Source organism: Equus caballus, chromosome 10 (genome assembly GCF_041296265.1).
Source record: "Equus caballus isolate H_3958 breed thoroughbred chromosome 10, TB-T2T, whole genome shotgun sequence".
NCBI lineage: Eukaryota > Metazoa > Chordata > Mammalia > Perissodactyla > Equidae > Equus > Equus caballus.
In genome coordinates this window covers 66,612,760-66,636,275 of record NC_091693.1, presented here as the reverse complement: position 1 = coordinate 66,636,275, position 23,516 = coordinate 66,612,760, and the positions used below count along the sequence as shown (strand labels likewise).

The following is a 23,516-nucleotide window of genomic DNA, read 5'->3' as shown; positions in this document are numbered from 1 at the left end:
TATCTCCATTTTACAGGTAAGGTAAGCAACGTTGAGAGGATAAATAACTTGCCCAAGATCACTCAGTACCCAGATCTGTCACTCTCTTCACTGCCTTGGACTAAGCCATTGGAAGTGGCGAGGAAAAGGGGAAAGCAGGTGTGAAAAATATTTAGGAGGCAAATAATAATTATAATTAATATTATATATCATTAGATGATGATGATGATGATGATGGACGTAAAGTTGATTTCATTCATCCGTCACATATTTGAGACCTTAATCCCAGCTTCGGCGACCGGGAAAAGACAAAACCGATTAAGGTGTCGGTGAGAAGTTAATGGTCTAACAAGATATAAAACTTCCGCACTTGCAAGTGAAGACGCTGTTCCAACCCATCGTCCCCAGTTCACTGCAAACACTAGACTCGCTTGGGCTCTCGGGGCGGCGCCGCCTGGGACCTCAGGCCCCGCCCCGCCCCGCCCCGCCGGGGGCGCCTCCGCGGGCCACGTGGTCCGGCGTCCGCGCGCAGGCGGCTCCCGGCGCCGGCGCTTCCGGGTTGGCTGCGACGGCGGCGGCGGTGGCGGCGCAGGGCCAGAAGCTGGGGCGGCGCGGGAGCGCCAGCGGCGGGCCTGGCGGAGCGGGGGCCCGGGGAGGGTGCCCGGCGCGGGTGCGCCCGCCAGGCCGTCGCGTGGGCCGGCCGCGATCCGGACCCAGCCGGCAGCCCCGAGAGGTAGGTCCGCCCCGGGCCTACCGTCCGTGGGGGCGGGATCCGCGGCCGTGTCGACCCCTCTCCAGCTGTCCGCTCCCCGGTGCGGCCCGGGCCTGGAGGTGGGGGCCCCGCCCGCGCGCCCGCCGCCAGCCCGGGCCGTCCGCGCCGCCCTTCCAGAGCGAGGCCCTCTGCGCCTGACGTTGTTGAATCGCAGTTGACCCCAAATTCACTTCGCACATGGACGTTTTCTTCGCCCTTTTCATATTTGTTTTCACAGACAGAATGGGTAATAATGTGTGAATGCGAGACGCGGTAGTTCTCATTCTGATACTTATGCAGTTATGGAAAGTTAGTGCTGGGAAGGACTTTAGAAATAGTTGATCCCAATTCCTTCTTTTTACAGAAGAGTAAAACAGACCCGGAGAGGTAATGTGGATGTTGGAAATTCACCCAGTTAGGTAATGGTACAACAGAACTGAGAACCCAAAGTTAAATTTTTAAAGAGATTTTTAAGAGAGGTACATGGTAAAATTCACTTGACGATGTTAAGTGAATAGCAGCTTCCTTCAGGCTGGGATTAACATTGTTAGACGATGCTTCCACCTTTTTAGACCTTGTTTTCTATTTCAGGCTTAATCCTTCTTGGCTTCTAAAGAAAATGGCAGAAACATCATCAGAGCCTTCTGCGCAGCTCGTTGTACACTCGGACACACACAGTGACACGGTCCTGGCCAGTTTCGAGGATCAGAGGAAGAAAGGCTTTCTCTGTGACATCACGTTAATCGTGGAGAATGTGCATTTCCGGGCCCACAAGGCCTTACTCGCTGCCAGTAGTGAATACTTCTCAATGATGTTTGCCGAAGAGGGGGAGATCGGCCAGTCCATTTACATGCTGGAAGGCATGGTTGCCGACACGTTTGGCATCCTGCTGGAATTTATCTACACGGGTTGCCTCCAGGCCAGTGAGAAAAGTACAGAACAAATCCTGGCTACTGCTCAGTTCTTGAAAGTCTATGACCTGGTAAAAGCATACGCAGACTTTCAAAATAATCACAGCTCCCCAAAGCCACCGACTTTGAACACGGCTAGTGCTCCAGTAGTTGTTATTTCTAATAAGAAAAATGACCCCCCGAAGCGGAAACGGGGAAGACCAAGAAAAGTCAACAGTTTGCAGGAGGGAAAATCAGAAGTGGCTGCAGAGGAAGAAATACAGCTGAGAGTGAACAATTCGGTTCAGAATAGACAAAACTTTGTGGTTAAAGAGGGAGACAATGGCGTACTGAATGAACAGACTCCCCCAAAAGAAATGGAAGAATCTGAGCCTGCTTGTGCACCAGGTAGAGGAGAGGAAATGCCCGCTGAAAAAGATGAGAACTGTGATCCCAAGACCCAGGATGGGCAGGACGGCCAGAGTCGGTACAGCAAGCGAAGGATTCGGAAGTCTGTCAAACTTAAAGATTACAAGCTTGTTGGGGATGAAGATGACCAGGCATCTGCCAAGAGGGTCTGTGGAAGGAGAAGGCGCCCTGGTGGCCCTGAGGCCCGTTGTAAAGACTGTGGCAAAGTCTTTAAGTACAATCACTTTTTAGCAATCCACCAGAGGAGCCACACGGGTAATTTTACACTTTCGTAGTTTATTGGAATATATTTGGAATAGGAATGATAATAGCTTTTATTTATTGTGCGACTTCTGTGTGATGGGCATTGTAATAGAGCCTTTATACATGCTATTGCATTTAATTCTCACAACAATCCTGCAAGATAGGTAATATTTTTCCCGTTGTATAGATAAAGAGACCATGTCCTAGAAAGCTTAAGTGACTTACCCCTGTCATCATCCATTTAGTGACAGAGCTGGGATTTGAACCCAGGTAGCCTGATTGCAGAACATGTCTTTTTATTTGGAGTTGTTGGTTCAAGGCTTTAATGCCCAGGTATCCAGGTCTAGCCAAATTTATTCTGCTTTCAGACTCCTGAACATTCCTCATGTTGACCATAGCTTTGCTTTTGCCCAGGTCTGTGTGGACGGCTTTCTCACTCAGCCATCTACCTGTAAATGTCTTCTCCTTTTGGTCCCCCTAACCCAGCGCTGGCCAGGAGACCCTTCTGTAATGATGGAAATATTCTTTATCTGCACTGTCCAATATGGTGGCCAGTAGCCACATGTGGATTTTGAACACCTGACGTGTGATGAGTGTGACTGGGGAAGTGGATTTTTAATTTTATTGTAGTTAACTTAAATGGCCACCTTATTGGACACTGCAGCCCTCGCCAGAAATCCCTTCCTCCTTTGAGCCCTTTCTTACGCACTTAACTCACTTTGCTTTGGGTTACATGGTAGTTACCATGTAAATACCCCTCTACTTAATGGTAAGCTTAAGTATAGGGACTGGTGCTTAAGGCTTCTGTCATCTAGCAGCTTGCTGTCATCTGACTCAGCAGCATCTAGCACTGTGGTTCTCAACCTGACTGCACATTAGAACCGCCTAAGGAACTTCTGAAATGGCCCATGCCTGGGCCTGAAGCCCAGAGCTTCTGATTTCATTGTCTGGAGCCTTAAGGTTTTTAACAGCTATATTGAAAGCCCTGAATTCTGGTCCTTGGAACAAAGTGGATAGTTGAGGAATATTTGTTGAATTGTAATAAAGCATGGTTTAGAGTTAAATAGTTGTGTGAGACTAGTTAAGGAAAGCAGCATGTAGGATCTTCCCTTTTGCCCCCAGGATTCTGAAATTTGGCAATGCGTCACTTTAGTGTGGGTCTGTTCTCTTCCATTTGGGTGGATACCAGTAGAGCCATATGGTTTGAAAGCCATATCTTTCAGTTCCAGACGGTTTTCTCAGATTTTTTCATAGATGATTTCTCCCCTCTGTTTCCTCTGTGCTCTCTTTCTGGAACTCCTGCTGTTTGTCCAAGAGCCTCCTGGATCCATCCCTTAACTTCCTTAGCTTTTCTCTCTTGTTTTCCATCACTTGTTACTCTACTTTCTGGGAGATTTCCGCTTTTTATTTCAGCCCTTATAGTTTTTCTATTTCTACTCTTATTTTTTTTACTTCTAGGAGATCTTTTTTCTCTAAATTTATTTTATTTTGTTAGAATCCTTATTTTATTAGAATCGCAATGTCATAGCTCACCTCTGTGAGCATGTTCATGATAATATTTGCTTATTTGTTAGGTTTTAATATTTTCTTCACCTGGGGCAGTTTCTGTTATCTGCAGGTTGCTTTTTTTCTTGTTTGCTTTGGTATCTGTTTCAGCTACTAAAGGCCTTCCTTGAATGGTGATTTTTTTTAAAAGTCATAGTCATATGTAAGAATGGTTTACTAAAAACTACTGGCAACTCTGCGGGCGTGGAGAGGGCCTGTAGACAGCACCCTCACTGGGGCTGGTGTGGCTGGCCCCCACTTCTTTGCTGATGCCTGGCATCTAACTTCAGCTCTCTTGTCTCGGCCCTTCACATCCCAGGTGAAGACACTCCGCTCTCCCGCCAGGAGGCCACAGGCCTGGCTGCCAGTGTCTAGAGCAGGAGAGGGAAGAAGGCAAGGGCGGGTGGGCGGGAGGGGAAGGGTCTCATCATCCCAGACATAAACCTTGACCCATAGTAGTCCCACTCCACTGTGCCTGGAGCCCTCTCATTGGAGACCCCTAGGCCAGAGACCCTTGATTTTACGCTCTACAGAGAACGGTCTCCATCCTCCGTTGGGAGAGGGTCAGTGTCCTGGTGGCGTGGAGTAGGAGACTGGATCTGGTGGGCGTGGTCTCCCTTCCTTTGGAACAGACTGTCATTTATGCTCCTTACTTCCATTTTCAGAGAAAACAGTTGCCCCCAATTCCTGAGCCTTATGGAAGTTCTGTCTTAAAAATTAGGTTGCGTCTCAGCGCTCTGCTCTGCTGGCATCAGATTCGTCTATTCCAGCTTCCACAATTGTATAGCTGCTCTTGTCGCTCCTGTTCCTTGGCCTTTTGGACATGTGCCTTTTAAGAGAAATCCCTTTCTTGTCATTTTAATTTGGGAGGGAACAGAAAGATGTGGAGATTCTTGCTTACACCATGCTTCTGGGGCTTTTCTTCCAGGGGAGCGACCTTTCAAGTGTAACGAATGTGGAAAAGGCTTTGCGCAGAAGCACTCCCTGCAGGTCCACAGCCGGATGCACACAGGCGAGAGGCCGTACACCTGCACCGTGTGCGGCAAGGCCCTCACCACCAAGCACTCGCTGCTGGAGCACATGAGCCTGCACTCAGGTAGCCGGGCTTGTACCAGAGGGCCATCTGCTGCCAGGCTTCCATTCCCAGGGTGGGCATTCCCATGATCTAAATGGTATTTTCCCAGCCTGGTATCATTTCCCACATGATGTCATTGAAAGACAGAATTATGCATCTGTTGGAGTAGAGCTTAGAGTTCTGCATAGCTTGAGCCTTAAACTAGGGCTTATCAACTGGCTGCTGGAAGTTCAGTGTGCAGACATGGTTTAACCACCAAAGTTTAGAATTATTTTACTTTGGATTAGGTTTTTTGATTATTTTAGAATTATTTTATTTGGATTATTGCCTTTGTGGAAAACCTGAATTCTCCAGTTTTACCCCAGACCCCACCACTCCCTATTGCCTTATGTACTTTTGCACATTTATGTTACTGTAGTAGACTCTGAAGGCATTTGAGTTTGTAGACAATTCATTGGTTTCATTTGTAGAAAAATAGAGACCTGGGCCCACTGTGGTATTTACCTTATTGGTGAGCATTCTAGTTCTTTATAGTTTTTTGCACGTTCTAGTGTTTTGTTTTTTATTTGGCAGGACAGAAGTCTTTTACCTGTGATCAGTGTGGAAAATATTTCAGCCAGAAAAGACAACTAAAGAGCCATTACCGAGTTCATACAGGTATAATAAAGTGAGAAAATTTGGATTGGTGTGTGGGGCAGAAACAAAATGCAAATTATTTCTGCAATATTAGTTCCATATTGTAGAAGATAAATGAGTATTTAGGCAAAAGAGTCTTAAAAAGCAATCTAAATTAGATGTCCTTGTGTGAGCCTCTACTACCATGTGGTTTATATTTAATTTTTATACTACAGTTTTGGTGCCACACCCAGAAACCCTGCAGAGTTGGTATCTTTCAGAAGTGCTGCTTGACTGAAAGGGCACCACTCTATTGGTTGGTTGTTCGTGCTGCCTGGACAGAGACGTCACCACCCCATAGCTGTCAGTGCAGGCTTTCTCCCACTTGGCTCTACCCATTATCCTTTGTTCTTTCCTGCCAACTGATAAGAGATGAATTGGGGGTAGGAACATTATATTTAGGGAGATTGGAAGGGTCCCAGCTCTCTTGGGGAAGCAGTGACTTGAGATGCGTAGGAAAATACTAACTTGCCAGATTAATAAAAAAAATTGTTGTTTTATTAAAGTACCATATTTAAAGTGATTATTTTTCAGGGAAGTGCTTTAACACAGATCACTGAAGAAATGCAGGGACAGCATATATGCACTGACACTTTTTTTATTGTTGCGACAAGGCCACTCATTACCGGAATGCAACCACTGCCATCGCAAATTCATGGATGTGTCGCAGCTAAAGAAACATCTACGAACACACACAGGTAAAACTCCATCTCGCCCTTTCTTTCCAGTACACTCTTATGTTTTCAGGAGAGTGAGGAAGGAAGTACTCCAGGTCCACTGAGGTTCTGTAAAGCGAGTGGAAATTTTTTTTTTTCACGTTATTACTTTTTTTTTCCTTAAGATTATGATAGTTTACAACCGTGGGAAATTTCAGTTGTACATTATTGTTAGTCGTGTTGTGGGTTCACCACTTCACCCTTTGTGCCCTCCCCGCAACCTCCCTTTCCCCTGGTAACCACCAATCAGTTCTCTTTGTCTATATGTTTAACTTCCACCAATGAGTGGAGTCATACAGAGTTTGTCTTTCTCTGTCTGGCGAGTGGAAATTTTATAAGTAGATCATTTAAAGGCCCAAGGCAAAATGCGGTCCACAGCATTCTGTGGGGAAATCACATCTCTGTAGGTTAGTAAAACAGAGATCACTTACTGAGCACTATTCATGTGTGAAATTCATTTAAAACCACAAAAGGGTGCAGTCTGAGTCTGGTTCTCTGTTTCACTCTTAATTTACTTCAACATTGAAGATTATCAGGAAACTTTTCTAGCAAGCTTTGAAACAGACACAGAAATGAAGCAGACACAAAGGTAGCATAGGCACTGAGGGTTTTTCCACTTTCTCCCCTAAAACTAGTACTTAAAGCTTAAGCATGGCCACCTCCAGAAAAAATCAGCCTCAGGGATGAAGAGGAGGCAAGATCAGTCAAGAAAGGTCAAGTTCTTTCATTTAAGATCAGAAGAGTGAAACTATGAGCCTTTTAGACCTGTTGGTAAAGAATATTTCTTAAAAATAAGCCTGTTATATTTTCTAAGAAAAACTTTCTTTTGTAGCTTGGTTATTTAACGATCCTGTTAAATTGTCTATTCAAGTTATATATCAGATTCGTTCATGTTGCTTGGGCATTTTTTTAAAAACAAGTTTTTCTTCTTAAACTCATTTACTTTTATAATTTATAAAGTAGATGTCTCGTAGGGGATGAGTTTTATGAAAATGGATCTCGATATAGTCTTTCTACAGACATTATCATTATAGGTTCTGTGAAATTTAAATCATCCATTTAACACATATTTATGGAACAGTGACTGGGTACCGGGCACTCTTCTTGGTCCTGGGGATACAGCGGGGAATGAGATGGACAGAGCCCCTGCTCTTGAGGGGCTGACATTTGAACAGGGGAGGCGAAGAACAAATGACTGTGTGACATGTTAGGTGGAGGTCGGTGTTATGAAGAACTAAATGCAGGGTAAGGGGACAGGGTGCAGGAAGGGGAGCTGCCCTTTTCCGTGGGGACTTGTCTGGGAAGGCCTCACTGATGAGGTGACATCTTAGGTGCAGATCAGAATGCTGTGGGGAGTGAGCAAGCCATTGTGGTTATCCAGGCAAAGACCTTCCTAGGCAGAGGGCACAGCAGGTGCAGAGCCCTGGGGCAGGCGAGTTTCTGAGATGGTGGAGAAATGCCAGGAGGCAGGAGTGGCCCTGGCAGAGCCAGGGCGGTGGGACTAGGAAGCAGCTGGGTAGGTGGACACCAGAGGCAGCTGGAGTCCGTGCACTTCAGGGGCTCTCAGCCTAGCTGCATGCTTCTGTCACCTGAGCAGCTTTAGAAAAGAAAAGGCCTGGTCCCAGGCCCAGAGATTCTGATTGAACTGACCTGGGTTAGGGGCTCAGAATTGACATCTCTGACAGTTCCCCAGGGAGTGCTAGTGTTCACTGAGGCTTAAGAACTTTGGAGTCCACAGTAAAGACTGGATTTTATTCTGAGAGAGATGACTTTAATGAGAGGAGTGACGCGATGTGACTTAGAATTTAACAGGATCACCCCAGCTACCATGTGGGGTGGGGAGGGGTGGGCTGGAGGCACCCATTAGGAGGGTGAAGAGACCCATTAGGAGGCTGTGGCCATAATCAGGGGCTTGGCACAGTGTGGTGGCAGTGGAAGTGGTAACGAGTGGGCCACTTCTGGATGTGTTCTGAAGGAATGGTCAGTGTGATTTGCTCATGAGTGGATGTCGGGGCTGAGAGAAAGGGGGGGCAAATGCAGCTGTAAGGATGGAAAACTGGGAAAGGCGATGGGAGGAGCCAATCAAGAGTTAGATTTTGGACATGGCAGTCTGAGATGTCTATTTGACATCCAAGGGCAGATGTGGAGGAGGCAGCTGGATGTGTGAGTCTGGAGTTCAGAGGCAACATGCAAGCAGAGGTATAAGTTTACATGCTTACACATGGGCTCGTAAGTAGCATGTGAAGCTGTGCTGAGAATACCAGGGGAGAGCGGAGGGGTGGAGGAGAGCTGAGGTGCCTTGGTTATGGGGTTTTGTTGCTTTTTTTTTTTTCTGAGGAAGATTAGCCCTGAGCTAACTGCTGCCAATCCTCCTCTTTTCACTGAGGAATACTGGCCCTGAGCTAACATGCATGCCCAACCTCCTCTACTTTATATGTGGGATGCCTGCCACAGCATGGTGTGCCAAGTGGTGCCATGTCCGCACCCGGGATCTGAACCGGCAAACCCCAGGCTGCCGAGAAGCGGAATGTGCCAACTTAACTGCTGCGCCACTGGGCCGGCCCCGACTTGGTTATGTTGAATAGCCAGAAAGGACACATTTCATCTTGGTTTTGTCTTCTGAGTATATAAGATGTACATGAGGCTTCTGGTCTTTATGAGGAGGAGCAGGCCTTGAAGTGGGGGTGAAAAGGAACAGAAGTCCTCTCTCCAAAACCCCAGCAAACTTCTCCACCCTGTCTACTTTGAGGAGAAGCAGAAGAGGGAAGTGGAAGATATGCGATGGTAAAAAAGAAGACAAGAAGGGCTCTTGTCAGGTGGTTTGTGTGACTTAGAAATAAGAAAAATCAAAACCATCAAAATTGGGCTCTTTGAGGGCAGGGACTATGACCCACCTGTCCCTAGCACAGAGAGTATGCACCATGTTGGTGCTGAAAAGAGTTGGTGTGCCACCTCCCTGCTCCGTGGGCAGAGTGGAAGGTTTGGGAAGAGGCTGCCTGGCAGTTGGCACTCACCTCCGCGAACAGTGGTGTCAACAGAACTTAGCACAGGTCGTGCCGAGAGGGCCAGGGCAGGAAGCACCGGTTGCAAGAGCAGGGGGCCGCACTCAGCTGGAAAACCGAGGCTGTCACCTCTCAGCTCTTTAATGTAGACTCTCTCCAGGTTAGGTGTCCTGTGCCAAGCACAAGAAATCAAAGATGCCTCAGAGATGTCCTCTTCCCTAAGAGGGCGTCTTCAGTGGGGGAGATGGATGCAGTTTGAAATGGAGGCAGGCAGACAGGCAGTGCCAGTGACGTTGCTGCAGCGCAGGCTGTGGTGCTCAGATCTCGTTCCTGTACCTGGTGCTGGCAGGCTGGCAGGGACTGAGCCAAGCCAGCCAATCACAGGACTGATAAGCCAGCGAATGCGTTAACTTAACAAAGGGACCTTACCTTTCTTATGCCTGTAGCACCGCCTTCCTTACATCACTGTGCCTGAAAACCAAGTTAATGATCAGAGGTTGCTTGCTGAGCTGGGGCAAGTTCAGGGAATTAGCCCAGGCTGTGGAGAAGCCTGGTGAGTGACCTCTGACCCCACAATACAGACCCAGCGCTCAGTGTGCCTGACCCTTGCGTGGTGTTAGATAAACACTGGTTCTACCCCATGGGCTCCCACTCACGTGCAGATGCCCTGCCTAGTAACACATAGTAGAGTTAATGAAGTCACAGCTTTCACTCACAGCCTCGTTTTGTTGGACTGGATTTGAAGCTTCCTAAATCTCCTCAGGCGTATGTTTCCAGACCATCCCGTAACGTTGCTCATCCCCATCTTTGTGCGATCTGGGGGCCCCTCACCATAACATACCCTTACAGAGTCCGTGTGCAATCTAGTGAGAATTTCAGGACAGTGCACTACAAGCCCCAGGAGAGGTGTGAACACAGTGGTGGAAATGATTGGCTTTCCCTGGGAAGATCTGGGAGAGCATCCCAGAGGAAAGACCCGGATCTTGAAGCCACAGTAAGTGCTGGATGGACAAAGGAAGTGGGAAGAGGCATTCCCAGATTGGAACAGGGTGTGTGGGCCTTGAGGATGTAAGAGGCCAGCATCCGACGGCCGAGTGAGGCATTCCAGGGTGAGCAGCTGGGGTGAGGTTGCCAACACGGGACAGACCATGGTGAAGGCAGGTGCGGGGGAGATCTCTGGGCAGAGAGGAGGCATGTTTTGATTTGTGTATTGAAAAGGACTCAGGCAGCCCCAGGAGGATGGTCAGAGACGGAGGGTCCTGGGGATAAGCCGGTTAGCAGGCTCTTTGGGGAAGAAAGATGAAGACCTTCAGATCAAGAGAGTGGAAGAAAGAGATGTATTTAAGAGATTTTTAGTCCAGGAAAAAACAGCTGCTGCAGACATGACAAAGTATTAACATCCCCAAAATTAAAGGGTGAGGACCCCAGTAGAAAACTGAGCAGGAGACGTGGGAATGGCCAGTAGATGTTTAAAACAATGTTAACTGCATTGATCATCACAGAAAAAGAAATGTGTGTTGCTATTTTGCCCGTTAGATTGGCAAATATGTGAGGAAATGGGCATCTTTATGTTCTGTTGGTGGGAATATAATTTGGGAACTTTCTGGAAAGAAGTGCAATATGCATCAAAATGTAAATTGCCCACTTGTGAAAAGATATTTGCATAAGGATTTTCATTGTAAGCAGGATTGTTTTAATGTCACAGGCTTAAAAAATTACTGAAGTGTCTGTTAGTCAGGGTTGAGTTATGTATATTTTGGACAAGATACACAGTGGAACACAACACACCCTTTTAAAATGGTGGTATGGCTGTATTTGACATTACAGACCAGCATGCACTGGACGATCTCATGGTGTAAAATTGTATCCTCACGTGCGTATATGCACAGAGAGGTGTCTCTAAGGATGTTCCTCATAGTGTTAACTAGCTACCTCAAGTGGGGGATTCAGAGTGGTTTTTAAATATTTTGTACTTTTCAGTATCATTTGAGTCTTTTACAATGAGCATGGGTGATGTTTAAAGAAAAACAAAGCAGTTGTTTTAGGAATTAAAATGTATAGACCTGCATTGCCAATTGAATGTGAACGCAGAGTGAACAGAGGATGTCAGGTGACCGTTGGGCCTGGCTGGGGCAGGGGCTGGATGGTGCCGCCATGAACCAGGAAGGTTATTCCGGGTTTGAGCTGATGGCAGTGGGAAATGAGCTGTGATAGCCAACAAGCGCGGAGTAGTCAGTACTCTCTGGAGCTGGGAGGGGGATTTACAAGGCATCAGGGCGAGGGCGGGCTTGGTGGCGTGTGCTGCTGAGAAGGGGGTCTGGAAGGAAACCCTTGAGTTACTTAAATATTTCTATCTTTACCCCCTGGGTGGAACCTATAGGGTCAAACTCAGGTCTCTGCCTTTCCTTTAACTGCCATTGTGTAATCCTTGTATTAGACTTCTGGCCCCGCTGCCACCCAGGCTCTGTCACCTCGCGTTTTTTTCTGCCTCTCCATCTGCCTCCTGTACCTCCCAGGTATTGACTTCAGCCCTTCGTGTGTAGACTCTTAAGGAGTTCCTGCTTGGTCCTGCTGCCTACAGCCCACCCTACCAATCATTCCCATGTTTTTTCCTAGTACTTGTATCACGTTCTTCTACTAAAAACCTCCAGAAGTTCCACAGGTCCTCTGCCTGGAATTTACGGCTCTTTGTGGCCTGGCTTCACCTTTGAGCTCCACCACTCCTCAGAGTAAATCCTCGCCCCTCTTTGTCCACACTGTGTGCTCATTTCCAACAGCTGCTTTTTGGCAGTCATATTTATCTTAGTACCTGAACCAGGCCTCCCTCCAGTCCAGCCACAGCCTGCCTCCTCCACATCCATCATCTTGTCACGCTCAATATTGTTGATCCTTCTCATTTTAATGTTTAGTCCAATACAGCCCCACATTACTTGATGACCACATGTATCTTATCTTCTCTGATAGACCTACGTTCTTTTTGAGGCAGTGAGCATATTTTTTGTTTCTTTTCTGTTTCTTAGCTCTGTACGTTGTTGACCGTCCAGCAGCGTTTTAGAACTGAATAAACTGAAGAAGGAATGGGTCACTCAGCTGAAGGCAGTCGAGCTGTGTAACTCTTACCAGATCAGATCAGAATCCAGAGGAGTAGGAAGACTTTCCCCAGATTCACCTTGGCTAGGAAAATTTTTCTTACTGTCCTGGAGGATGTTCCAGGAAAGAATTCCCATTATTTAAAACATCTGCCAACAGAAAGACTTTCTGAGATGTCGTAAACCCAGATGGAATTGAATGATGAAGTTAGCATTGTTATATATGTTTCCCACAGAGAACTTTACAGTGATGAGCAAACAGAGCAGGTCCTCAGTCTCTGGATCTGGAGAGAAAGAAGAATGACTGAGATCAGAGTAGGCCCCAGCTCCGATTTGGACAGATAATGGCAGTGGCCTGGTTTTAACCTTTGGACTGGTAAGAGTTATTGATGCAAAGATGCAGACTCTGGGTTGTCACAAGTGTCTTCTGCCTAGATGGAGCTTGGAGAAGTGTCTAGACTGAATTCTCCAGTAGATGCTCTGAAGGGGAAGCTGCCTCACCATCCTCCCCTTCAAATTGCCCTTATCCCTTGCTGTTAGCTGGTTAAGCTGGATTTTGCTTCTTTCTCTTTTTTCAATTCATAGTTCCCTTGCCTGCAGTAGGATCACTTAATTTTGTTTCTGGAAGGCATGACAGTCTGTCATGGCATGTGCAGTGTACAAACTAATGCTGAATAAATGCTTGTCGAAGCTTTATTAATTCATAGTGGTATCTGGGGCAGTCACGACGTCTTGGGTGGGCCTTAGTTTCCACTCTGTGAAATTCATTCATTCAACAGGGATTTTTGGAAGTGTGCCAGGCCTGAATCTAGGCACTGGCGTGCTAGGAGTGGACAAGTCCACAAATTATCCTATATAAGAAGGGGGGGATAGTAAATAATGTATATAGTATATGAGGTGGTGATAGCATTGTGGGAAAACTAAGTTGGGGAACTAGACTAAGAAGTGTTAGGGGTGGGACAATGTTGATGAAGCCTCAGTGGTAAAGTGACATTTGAGCAGAGACTTGGAGGCAGTGTGGAGAGAGACCCCTGGGGGAGACATGCCAGGGACAGGGGTGGTGAGCATGAGGGCCCTGAGCAGGGCTTGTCTGGGGTGTGGTCACTGCCTCTCCAGGGTGCCCGGGAGTCTGAGTGCTCGTGAGCAAGGGGAGAGTGCCTGATGAGGTTAGTGAGGTTTAGGGTGAGGGATGGGGCTGGGTGGACAGATCTGGGATTCCTTGTAGGCCCAGGGCTTTGGTTTTTATTGCGGGGTGGGGATGGGGAGCCAGTAAGAGTGTTTGCAGCGGAAGCATGAAATGGTCTGATTGCCCAAAGGATCGCTGTGGTTGCCGCATTGACTGTGGATGGCAGGGAAGCAGGAGCGGAAGTAGGGAGACCCGTTGGGAGGCTGCCGCAGAGACGGCCGTGGCCTGGACCAGCGGTATCAGGGGAGGTGGTGAGAGGTGGTCGGACTCAGGCTACTTTTGGAAGGTAGATATAAACATGGATAATACGTAAGTCACTTGGTGCACAGGGCTCCTTATGAAAGTCAAGAGGGCGCCTAACCAAGCGGTAAGGAACGAGCTTGTAAGTTACCTCAGGGTGGACGGTCCAGCAGTAAATGTGGGGTTCCTTTGTCCTCCGGATAATCGCTTACCTCCTTGTTTCAGTTTTGAAGTTTTTAAGGGAAAGAACCATCCTTTAGTCTTTCTCTGTATCTACACGGTGCTCAGGTGCATAGTAGGGCTTGGTGAGTGCTTCCTTCATTCATGCTTCCTGAGGATTCAAGTGACGTTGCCTTTCTTCTTTTTTATATTGTGAAACTGTGGGCTGAGTTTTGCTCTTTGTTTTATGTTGAAGGTATGTTTCTAAACGCTTTCCTTTTTTCAGGTGAGAAGCCATTTACTTGTGAAATCTGTGGCAAATCTTTCACAGCAAAGAGTTCTCTGCAGACGCACATCAGGATCCATCGGTAAAGTTTTGCAGATATTTCTGTCATGTGGAGTCCTCACTCGACCCTGGCGCTCAGTGGGGTGACATGTGCCTGTCTAGCTCTTTTCCCCAAGTTATTACTCTGGTAGAATTTTCTGTGTATTTTATTATTTTATCTTTTCAGTAAAGAAATTCCTCACTTAGGCAAAATCAAGAAAACTGATTCTGGCCAGCAAAAGTTTGCATTATTGACTCCATTTCTTGAATTTTGATTTTGGGCTGAGGGCTCGTCCAAAGTTTAAATCTTCAAAAATAAATATTAAGTTTAATGTTTCTGAATAAATGTTTTTATTCATACAACTCACTTCCAGATTAGATTTAGTAGTTCTTCTAACAGCATCACAGATAATTAGAGGCTACTCAATTTTTAACGTTGAAATGAATCATATATACTTATTTGGCCATTAGAGTATAAAAATTAGCTGTGAGAAATAAAACCAAAAAGAACTCTATGTGTAATATATAAGTATTTACTTTCTTATCTGAAATATGGAATCATAAAAATTTATCACATCCAGCCCAACTCCATCTGCCACCCTTCCTGAAACACCACCCCCACCTTTTGTTTTTTAAAATTAGAAACTGAAGCCCATGGAAGTTGTGACTTGCTCCAGTTCCTTAAGTTACTCAGAGAACCCGAGACTTACGACTCCCTGTCTAGTTAATTTTCCTCTATTGTTGCCCGCTTCTCCCTAAGGAAGCAGGAAGTAATGGACCTTTCTGGTTTTCATATAAAATGTGTATTTCTTTATAGAGGAGAAAAGCCATACTCCTGTGGCATTTGTGGCAAATCCTTCTCTGACTCCAGTGCCAAGAGGAGACACTGCATTCTACACACGGGCAAAAAACCTTTCTCCTGCCCTGAGTGTAACTTACAGTTTGCTCGCTTAGACAACTTGAAGGCTCACTTGAAAATCCATAGCAAAGAGAAACAGGTGTCAGATGCCAGCAGTGTGTCCGGCAATAACAACACTGAAGAGGTCAGGAATATTCTTCAGCTGCAGCCATATCAACTCTCTACCTCCGGAGAGCAGGAAATTCAGCTGCTTGTAACCGATTCTGTACATAACATCAATTTCATGCCTGGTCCTAGCCAAGGAATCAGCATCGTGGCCACAGAGAGTTCCCAGAACATGACTGCAGACCAGGCTGCTAATCTCACCCTGCTCACGCAACAGCCAGAACAGCTGCAGAATTTAATTCTTTCAGCTCAGCAGGAGCAAACAGAACACATTCAGAGCCTCGATATGATTGAAAGCCAGATGGAACCCTCACAGAACGAGCCAGTGCACGTGATCACACTCTCCAAGGAAACCTTGGAACATCTTCACGCCCATCCAGAACAAACAGGAGAGCTCCATTTAACAAGCGCTTCAGATCCTGCTCAGCACTTGCAGCTGACACAGGAGCCGGCTCCGCCCCCACCCACCCACCACGTGGCCCAGCCCGCCCCGCTCAGCCAGGAGCAGAGCTGACCTGAAAAGGTGTTTGACTGCTCTGTCGGTCTCTTCTCCGTAAGCCAGCCATAACAGCCATATGTGGATTGTGTGCTTGAAGTCGGGCTGTCTGAGACGCTCTCTTACAGATCCTTACAGAGCTTTGATAGCCAGCTGACAGTTGTGCTTTGCATCCAGGCAGCGAGACTGTGCATCGTGTCTTCTGTATCTTACTGATTTGGATTTAGCATTTCAATATTGATGAACGGCTTTCGTTTTCACCTACTACAGCTCTTAAAGACTTGTGTAATTTTTCTTTGGGGACATTGGTTTAGACTTTTCTGTAAGTATTAAATGTTCACAGCCATAGGTTATGGTCTTGCTGACCTTTCCAGTTATATTTTTTATGTTTTAGAACAAAGGAAGTCATACATTGAATTGCGTAGAATGGTTGGTTTTGCTTCCTTATCTCTCTCGAAGGCAACACAGTTGCCATTACAAGACAAGTCAGGGCTGAATGTGACAAATCACAACTTTAGGGAATCTGTCCTTTTAATAACTTCCATTCCCCTAAGACAGAGTGACTGTCTCTCAACAGTTAATATTTGTGCAGTATGATGGGCTCATCGTCTCCTGTTTAAGGGAGATTCAAAGACATAGAAACTAAATGTCTATTTTAACTCAAAATTCATATAACAAGAAAGCCAAAAGTATAGGATTATTTTTAAAATTCTGAACTCAATTTTTCCGAGAAACATGGATGTACATATTTTTTAAAAGCAGGTTATTGAAAATTTAATTAAAAAGTTTAATTAAAGTATGAAATTGGATCAAGGTATTCACCCCAAATAAATTCTGAATTTTGTCAGCAATATTTAATCTTCATGATGAAATTAAAGCTTTCTCGAATATTCTGGAATATAAAATTTTATTCAGTGTAATTTTTGTTAAATATATTCTGCTGAATTCTGGAAATTGATTGATTTCTGAAAAAGTTGATCTGAGTATTGTGTCTGATAACTTTCTGGAGATGGGCACTTATAATCTATTTTTATTGCAAAGTAGGTTAAATCCCACAAAGTGGACACATCATTTTTAAAAGTAAATATCTTCTCCTAATCTTAAAAATAATTTTGAGCCTCACAGACTTAGTAGCCAGCATCTGTCTGTAATCATTGTATGATTTTGAATAATCATCAAAAGATTAAATTATGTTTGGGTTAGGTTTTCCAGCTCAGCATATTTTACTGTAAAGTTTGACCGCTTTCTCTCACGTCAACTGGTTGAGGATTTTTGAGATAAGAAGGGGAGCACCGGTCTATGTAAATTTACATGATGCTAGTGGAGAATAGGGGTAATCTACCCTAAAATTAACAGTCTTCACATCAGTTACTAGTTTTCTTGTTTTAGACATCTTTGATGTCCACCCGAATCAAGTAAGTTTTTTGGAGGTTAAAGTAATAGAAAATTCTTTAGGGTTTGAGAGAAGATGAAAGCAGTTTTCAACATATTTGCCAAACCATATTTTCTTGTGTATAATTCACAGAATTTCCAAGGTTTATCTTATATGCATCAACCAAAGTAATGTTAAATCTGGCCTGCCTAGAGCAAAGGTATCATTTTTACAAATACAGTTATGCCCTAAATAATTATTTCAGCTTCTTGACTTAGTCATTTAAACTATTTATTTTAACTGTATTCTTAAAATGCAAAGATTTGACTAGCTTTTCAAAGTCTCCTGGCCCACATTTTCTCCAGGAGATACATAGTATTAAAGTAGATGAATTTTTAACTACTCACTCTGGATAGAATTATTGAGGATATATGGTCGCGTGACTGTAAAGTCAAGTTTTAACTAGCTTTATGACAGGCTACCTCTGCGCTAAGAGAAATATAATGTGAGCCACATAATGTGATTTTAAATTTTCTAGTAGCCACATTAAAAACATAAAAAGGATGAAATTAATTTTAATAAAATAGTTTATTTAATCCGTTTGCCAAATAGTATCATTTCAACATATAGTCAATATAAAAATGTACTAATAAGATATTTTACATGCTTTTTTGTCACAGTAAGTCTTCAGAATCTGGTGTGTGTTTTACACTTCACACTCAATTTCGATGCTAATGTTCATTGGACATACTTGATCTATATTTAGAGTTCATACAGTTTATACTTGAAAACCTAGATCCACATATTCAAGTAGTTGCAGACATACTTAATTTTTTTTTAGTAACTGAAACAAGTATCAGTTTTTAAATTTATATTAAAATTGATTTACACCCAGTTCCTCAGTCACACTAGCCACGTTTGATAGCCACATGTGGCTAGTGGCTCCTGTATTGTCCAGCACAGGCCTGCCTGTTTCTCGTTTGAGAGCCAGTGTCGGTCATAAAAATATCTTCTGGAAGAGTTCTGGGTTATTTGACCAGCTGTCAAAGGGAAAGAAGAAAATGATGGCTTTATATATCTAGCCTTTCCTCTGTGTCCCAAATACACGCTCTGCCCCTTTAAATGAAATCCTGAATTTTCAAATTCAGTGACTGTACCCAAAGGAAATGTCATGTACCTAAAAATGTTTCTATTGTGTCTCTGAGAATTTGCTGGCTCGGTTCCACAACTCATGTTGTTCTAGTACAGTTTTTAAAATTGTTTTAACAAGTGCAGAAATGCAAATTGTACCTCTTAGGAAATAGTAGAATATTATGCTTTCGGGCTACTGAAATGACCTTGTCACTTTTGAAGGTGAAGCTCTGGTTTTCTCTCTGCAGAGGGCTAGCCTTGGGAAGGCACCAGCTCTTGCTATTGAGTAAGTTACTCTCGGGCTTGCCCCTGCGTTTCTTGAAACTCATCTTTCTACCTCTACTCTTGTGTATTTTCTGCACTTGGTTCTAGTGTTGTAAGTGTTGTGAGAAACCAGTTAAATGATGCTGAGGAATACGACGAGAGTCTCCTTGTAGATGCTTTCATCTAGGTTTTCCTAAGTTGGGATAATAATATCTGCCACATTTTGAGTCTTTGCAAGAGGCCTGGAGTGAAGCCAGGTGCGTTAGACCTCTCTCTTACTCTAGTGCTTCTCAAATTTCTTCCGTGTCATGGTGCACAAAAAGTAGGATTTATACAGCACCCTGCGACTGGCCTATTAGCTTGCCAGGGTGGCCATAACAAGTACTACAGACTGGGTGGCTTAAAAAACAGAAAGTTATTTTGTCACTGTTCTGGAGGCCGAGTCTGAGATCAAGGTGTTCGCAGGATTGGTTTCTTCTGAGGCCTCCTGGCCGTCTTTTTCTCCCCGGGTCGTCACATGGTCCTCCTGTGGCTGTGTGTCCCAATCTCCTTATAAGGACACCAGTCACACTGGATCAGGGCCCACTCTAAGGACCCCATTTTAACTTAGTGACCTCTTCAAAGGCCCCATCTCCAAATACAGTCACATCCTGAGGTACTGGGGATCGGGACATCAACATGAATTTGGGGGAGAGGACACAATTCAGCCTATAACAACTGGCATCTGGAACGAGGAGGGCAGCAGTGTCTGGGACACACCTGTAATCCATTTGAAGCACAATCTCATTTTACTTAATCTTCGTGACGTTCCTATGAGGTAAGTAAAATTATGCCTATTTTACAGATGAGAACATCGAAGGCCAAACAGATGAAGTCCATTGCCCAAGGTCCTACAGTATGTAGAGCCAGCACTCGGACACAGGGCTGGCTGATCTCACTACACTGCTTCCACCCGATGGGTGTACTGTCACTAGTCTGTTGAAACTTTAAGCTGGATTTCTCTTTACATATGATCTGCTTAATGTAATAGAACTTTTTTGACTAAAATTGAGGATCTGTGTCTGAACTTTCAGCATATAATCAAACTTTTTACATAAAACAATAATAGTAAAAGTTGTCTTTCTCCTGCAGAAATGTAATAACTACCACATTAACAATAGTCATATTACTATTTTACTATTGATTTAAAGCTTACTTGAAATTTACCGGTTGGATGAAAGTTACCACTAAAGTGAAAATGTCTTAACTAAATGAACCTCCGTAAGTGAGCCATTTTTTCGAACTTCTGACTGAGGATCCTTTACATTTAGGGCGGATTTGTATTATTTTTGCTACTCTTATTTGTAAGTATTGAAGTAAATTTCCATCTTGAGTTTCCAAACTAAAATAAGCCTAAATTCTTAAGAATTAAAAAAAAACTCTGTCTTGCTTTTGTAAACAGCAGGCTTGGAGGAACGACCCCTAAAAAAATGCCTTTTGCCTTTCTTTTGTAAACAGCAGTTATCAAGGAATGATCTCTAAAAGAAGGTGGAATGTTACCGTGATAGTTTATCTTGCTTTCAAATTCTTTACACGTAATTAAGCAACAAATACTTTTGTTGACTGGAATATACATATATATATATATATATAAATATATAGACTCATTCTCACTTGAAACATACCACATTAGGAGAGCTTTTATACTAAATCACTCATTCAGTCATATTTGCAACACATGATGTAGGAACTTGAACAAATAGGAAATATTAGCAAGACATCTCAGCTTTTTTTTTTTTTTAACATGAGTCTGAAAAGTAATACTATGTCCAGTGTGACATGTAGAAAGGGAAAAATTTGAGCACGAGTCAGGTCAGGGAACTTCCTTAGTCTTAGAGCACGAATTTATTATTTATTGTGAATTCTTAATATCCATAATATTAGATCATTTTAAGTATGGATATCAAGATTTTCCAAAAGAACACTTTGGCTCTTGGTTTTGGTTCATTCCTATTACTTTTATCCTTGTTAGATGAAAAGTTAAACTGAAGCTTCCTCAGGCTAAATTAGAGTTAAAAACAAAATTCTTTACATTTTAAAATCCGCCTCTCAGATGACTCTAGTGTGATTAAGGGGCTCCTGGACAAATTTTTCCTATAATCTTAGTGTTTGAAGAACGAAAGCGCTCTTATAACAAAAATACAGGAAAGTATTTTAAAACTGATCCTGAACCTATTTGTATTAGTAACCTTTGCAGCCCCTCGGGGTGGAGTCCCTTGTGTTACCCTGACATCTAGGAAATCACCCTGCCCTCACTTCTGGGAAAGGCACCTGACTGAAGGCAGCTTACAGAGGGATGAAGTTGCAGGGAAGAGTAGGAAAGAACCGGAGACCCACATTTGTTTGTGGCTCGCTCATCTTTCCAGCCAGGACAGAAAGCTAGGTTTCATTCTTGATAGGACTCGCCTCATCCCCACCCAGTCCATCACCAAGTTACGTCAGTGTCATCTCAAACTAGATTTTGAACCCGTCCACTTCTCCTATCGTGGCTCTCACACCATGTCCTTGCCTGGACTCCTGCCGAGGCCTGACTGCTCCTTTCTACCCCCCTGCCAAGCTCTTTCTCCACTGCAGGAGTGACTTGAGTTCACCATTGTGCCCTTAGCCTCAAGCTAATGATTGGATATTGTGTTATTAATGCAAGCATGATCATGTCTCTGCTGTGTTTAAAATTCTTCTGCAGCTTCCCAGAGCACTCAGTAAAGTCCCCACTGCAGCTTCCTCTTGGGCCCCTTCCCCATTCTGACTTCCAGCCACACTGGCCTCCTTGCTCTTCCCAGCACACACCCCGCAGCTTCCTGCTGCAGGGCTCTGAGGTAGGCGGCTTCTCAGCTTTGAAAGGTTTCTGCCCACACTCTCTGTTTGACTAACGTCTGCTCATCTGTCAGACTTCAGTGCAACTGTCACTTCCTTTGGGAGGCTCTCCCGGGCCCTCTAATCTCAATCAAGCCAACCCCATCATATCTGTTCATAGCACTCTACCCCTTTGGCTCAGTTTGTCATTATTTTTACTTCAGCGGCTGCCTCTCTCCGCTCACACTGCAGCCACAGCTTCCAGCCCAGGACTGTGGGTGTGTTGTTTGAAGGCACTAACCTACAGGTGCAGGGTGGCTTAGCCGTCACCTGCACTGAGGTTGGGAGGTGAGGTGAGGATGGCATTGCAAGAACACAGAACAGGGTATGGGTTTAAGGAAAGTAATCCTGTCTTAATGGCTCGGGCTTTTAACCTAAGCACGGCTGGCATGATTATTTGCAAAAACATTAGAATAGGATTCTTTTAAAACTGACTTTTCACATATTGGCCGTTCATTTGATCCAATATGAATTGGCCAATGGGCAGAGTGCCAGTATTTTTAGTTCTATATACAAATATAATGTGGATTGTGACACAAGTAAAATTGTAATTAAGAAGTAAAATGCTCGTAGATAAATAATAAATGTATTCTTTTAGCTTTAGTAGAGGTCTTTTTTTTTCTTTGAAGAAACTATAAATAGATCTTCTTTTGGATCTTCTAGTCTGTACATTTCTTAGAGTCACCAACCTTGAACACTGTCATACACTACATAACAACATTTCGGTCAATGACAGACCGCATATACAACAGTGGTCCTATAAGATCAGTACCACAGCCTAGGTGTGGAGTAGGCTGTACCATCTGGGTTTGTGTAAGTGCACTCCACAATGTTCATACAATGAAGAAATCACCTAATGACGCATTTCTCAGAACATATCCCCGTCCTTAAGGAGGTTGAGTAATTAAACTGCCTACACTTAGAGATGATAAGGCTGAAGCATGGTGGTTGGTGACTTTTTCAAGGTCACACTAGGCTGGTGTGAAGCAAAGCTGGAATTCGCCCAGGCCTTCTGGATTATAGACCAATATATTCCCCATTGCTTTATGCACCAGTGTTTATCTTTAATTAGCATTAATTGAAACTCAAGTCAGCAGTTTTTAGCATTGATGAAGTCATTGTTCTGTGATCTTTTTTAAAGACAAATTTTACCACTTGTCATTCAGAGAGCCAGATAACCCTGTTTCACTGCAACCAAGTCAGTGAGTCCAGGGCCAGACCCTGTTGGGCCTTTGCAAACACACTAACTCGGAGCAGCTGGTTGAATGAAAGGGGACTAGGGTAATTCTGAAAGTGTGGTAAGCCATTTACAGTGGATTTGAGAGCGCTAGGAGTTACACGATGGAGTTAAACATGGGTGTGTCTGATATTTGGCAAATTCACTTCAAGCCAAATGACGAGGCACACTCAAGAGCTAGGATGGGCCCAACTGGGAGGCTGCCCTAGTTCCCTAAGTGTGACCTGGCTGCATTCCCTGCCTCTCCTGGCAGAGAGCAGGCATTTACCCTTGCCTCTTCCCCTGCCTGCTGCTCAGCTCAAGCTGGGAACAGTGAGTATTCAGGTCTTACTGGGTCTCAGAGGATTTCCAGGCGAAATGCAAAGTGAGAAGAAGAAGGGAGGAGCCATAGGGCACCCAGCTCCTTCTGATCCCTGGATCTCAAGGAGAGCCACCCTCCCATTTTCTCCTCTGTTTTGTTAGTGTTTCTAGTGTAACAGTGTCGCCTCCTCCAAACAAGAAACAGCTTCTTAAAATGCCAGCCTTTCATTTGTCACATTGGACCAACACTGTTGTGGTGGAGTCCAGACAGACCTGGGCCCATACCAGCTCTGCCACTTGCAGTGTAAACTTGTTGCAGGTCACAGAACCTCTGAGACCCTCAGTTTCCTTTTCAGTAAAACGGGACTGTTGTGATCATTGAGATTAGGGGAATACTCACAGTAGACGCTCAATAAATGAGAATTGATGTTTTATTAATAGTAACTAGCTGAATGACCCTGGAGGAGTGCCTTCACATTCAGCGCTGTTCCCTTAT

At 44.5% G+C, this 23,516-nt stretch overlaps 1 protein-coding gene across 6 annotated transcripts; it reads left to right on the top strand.

Moving 5' to 3' along the window:
- Positions 1–521: 521 nt before the first annotated feature.
- ZBTB24 (zinc finger and BTB domain containing 24) lies at positions 522–17,792 on the top strand. Of its 6 annotated transcripts, none has more exons than XM_023650901.2 (7): positions 522–712; positions 1,322–2,304; positions 4,766–4,933; positions 5,486–5,569; positions 6,202–6,285; positions 14,266–14,347; positions 15,122–17,792. In XM_023650901.2, exons 2-7 carry the CDS (start codon positions 1,350–1,352, stop codon positions 15,840–15,842), a joined length of 2,094 nt encoding a protein of 697 aa, XP_023506669.1. In that variant the 5' UTR covers positions 522–712; positions 1,322–1,349; the 3' UTR covers positions 15,843–17,792. The 6 variants fall into 6 exon arrangements, 2 of the variants coding, with proteins under 2 accessions (XP_023506669.1, XP_001504062.1); XR_002810931.2 differs by having other exon boundaries at positions 551–712; positions 5,491–5,569; XR_002810932.2 differs by having other exon boundaries at positions 551–712; positions 5,491–5,569; positions 6,122–6,285.
- The last annotated feature ends 5,724 nt before the right edge of the window (positions 17,793–23,516 follow it).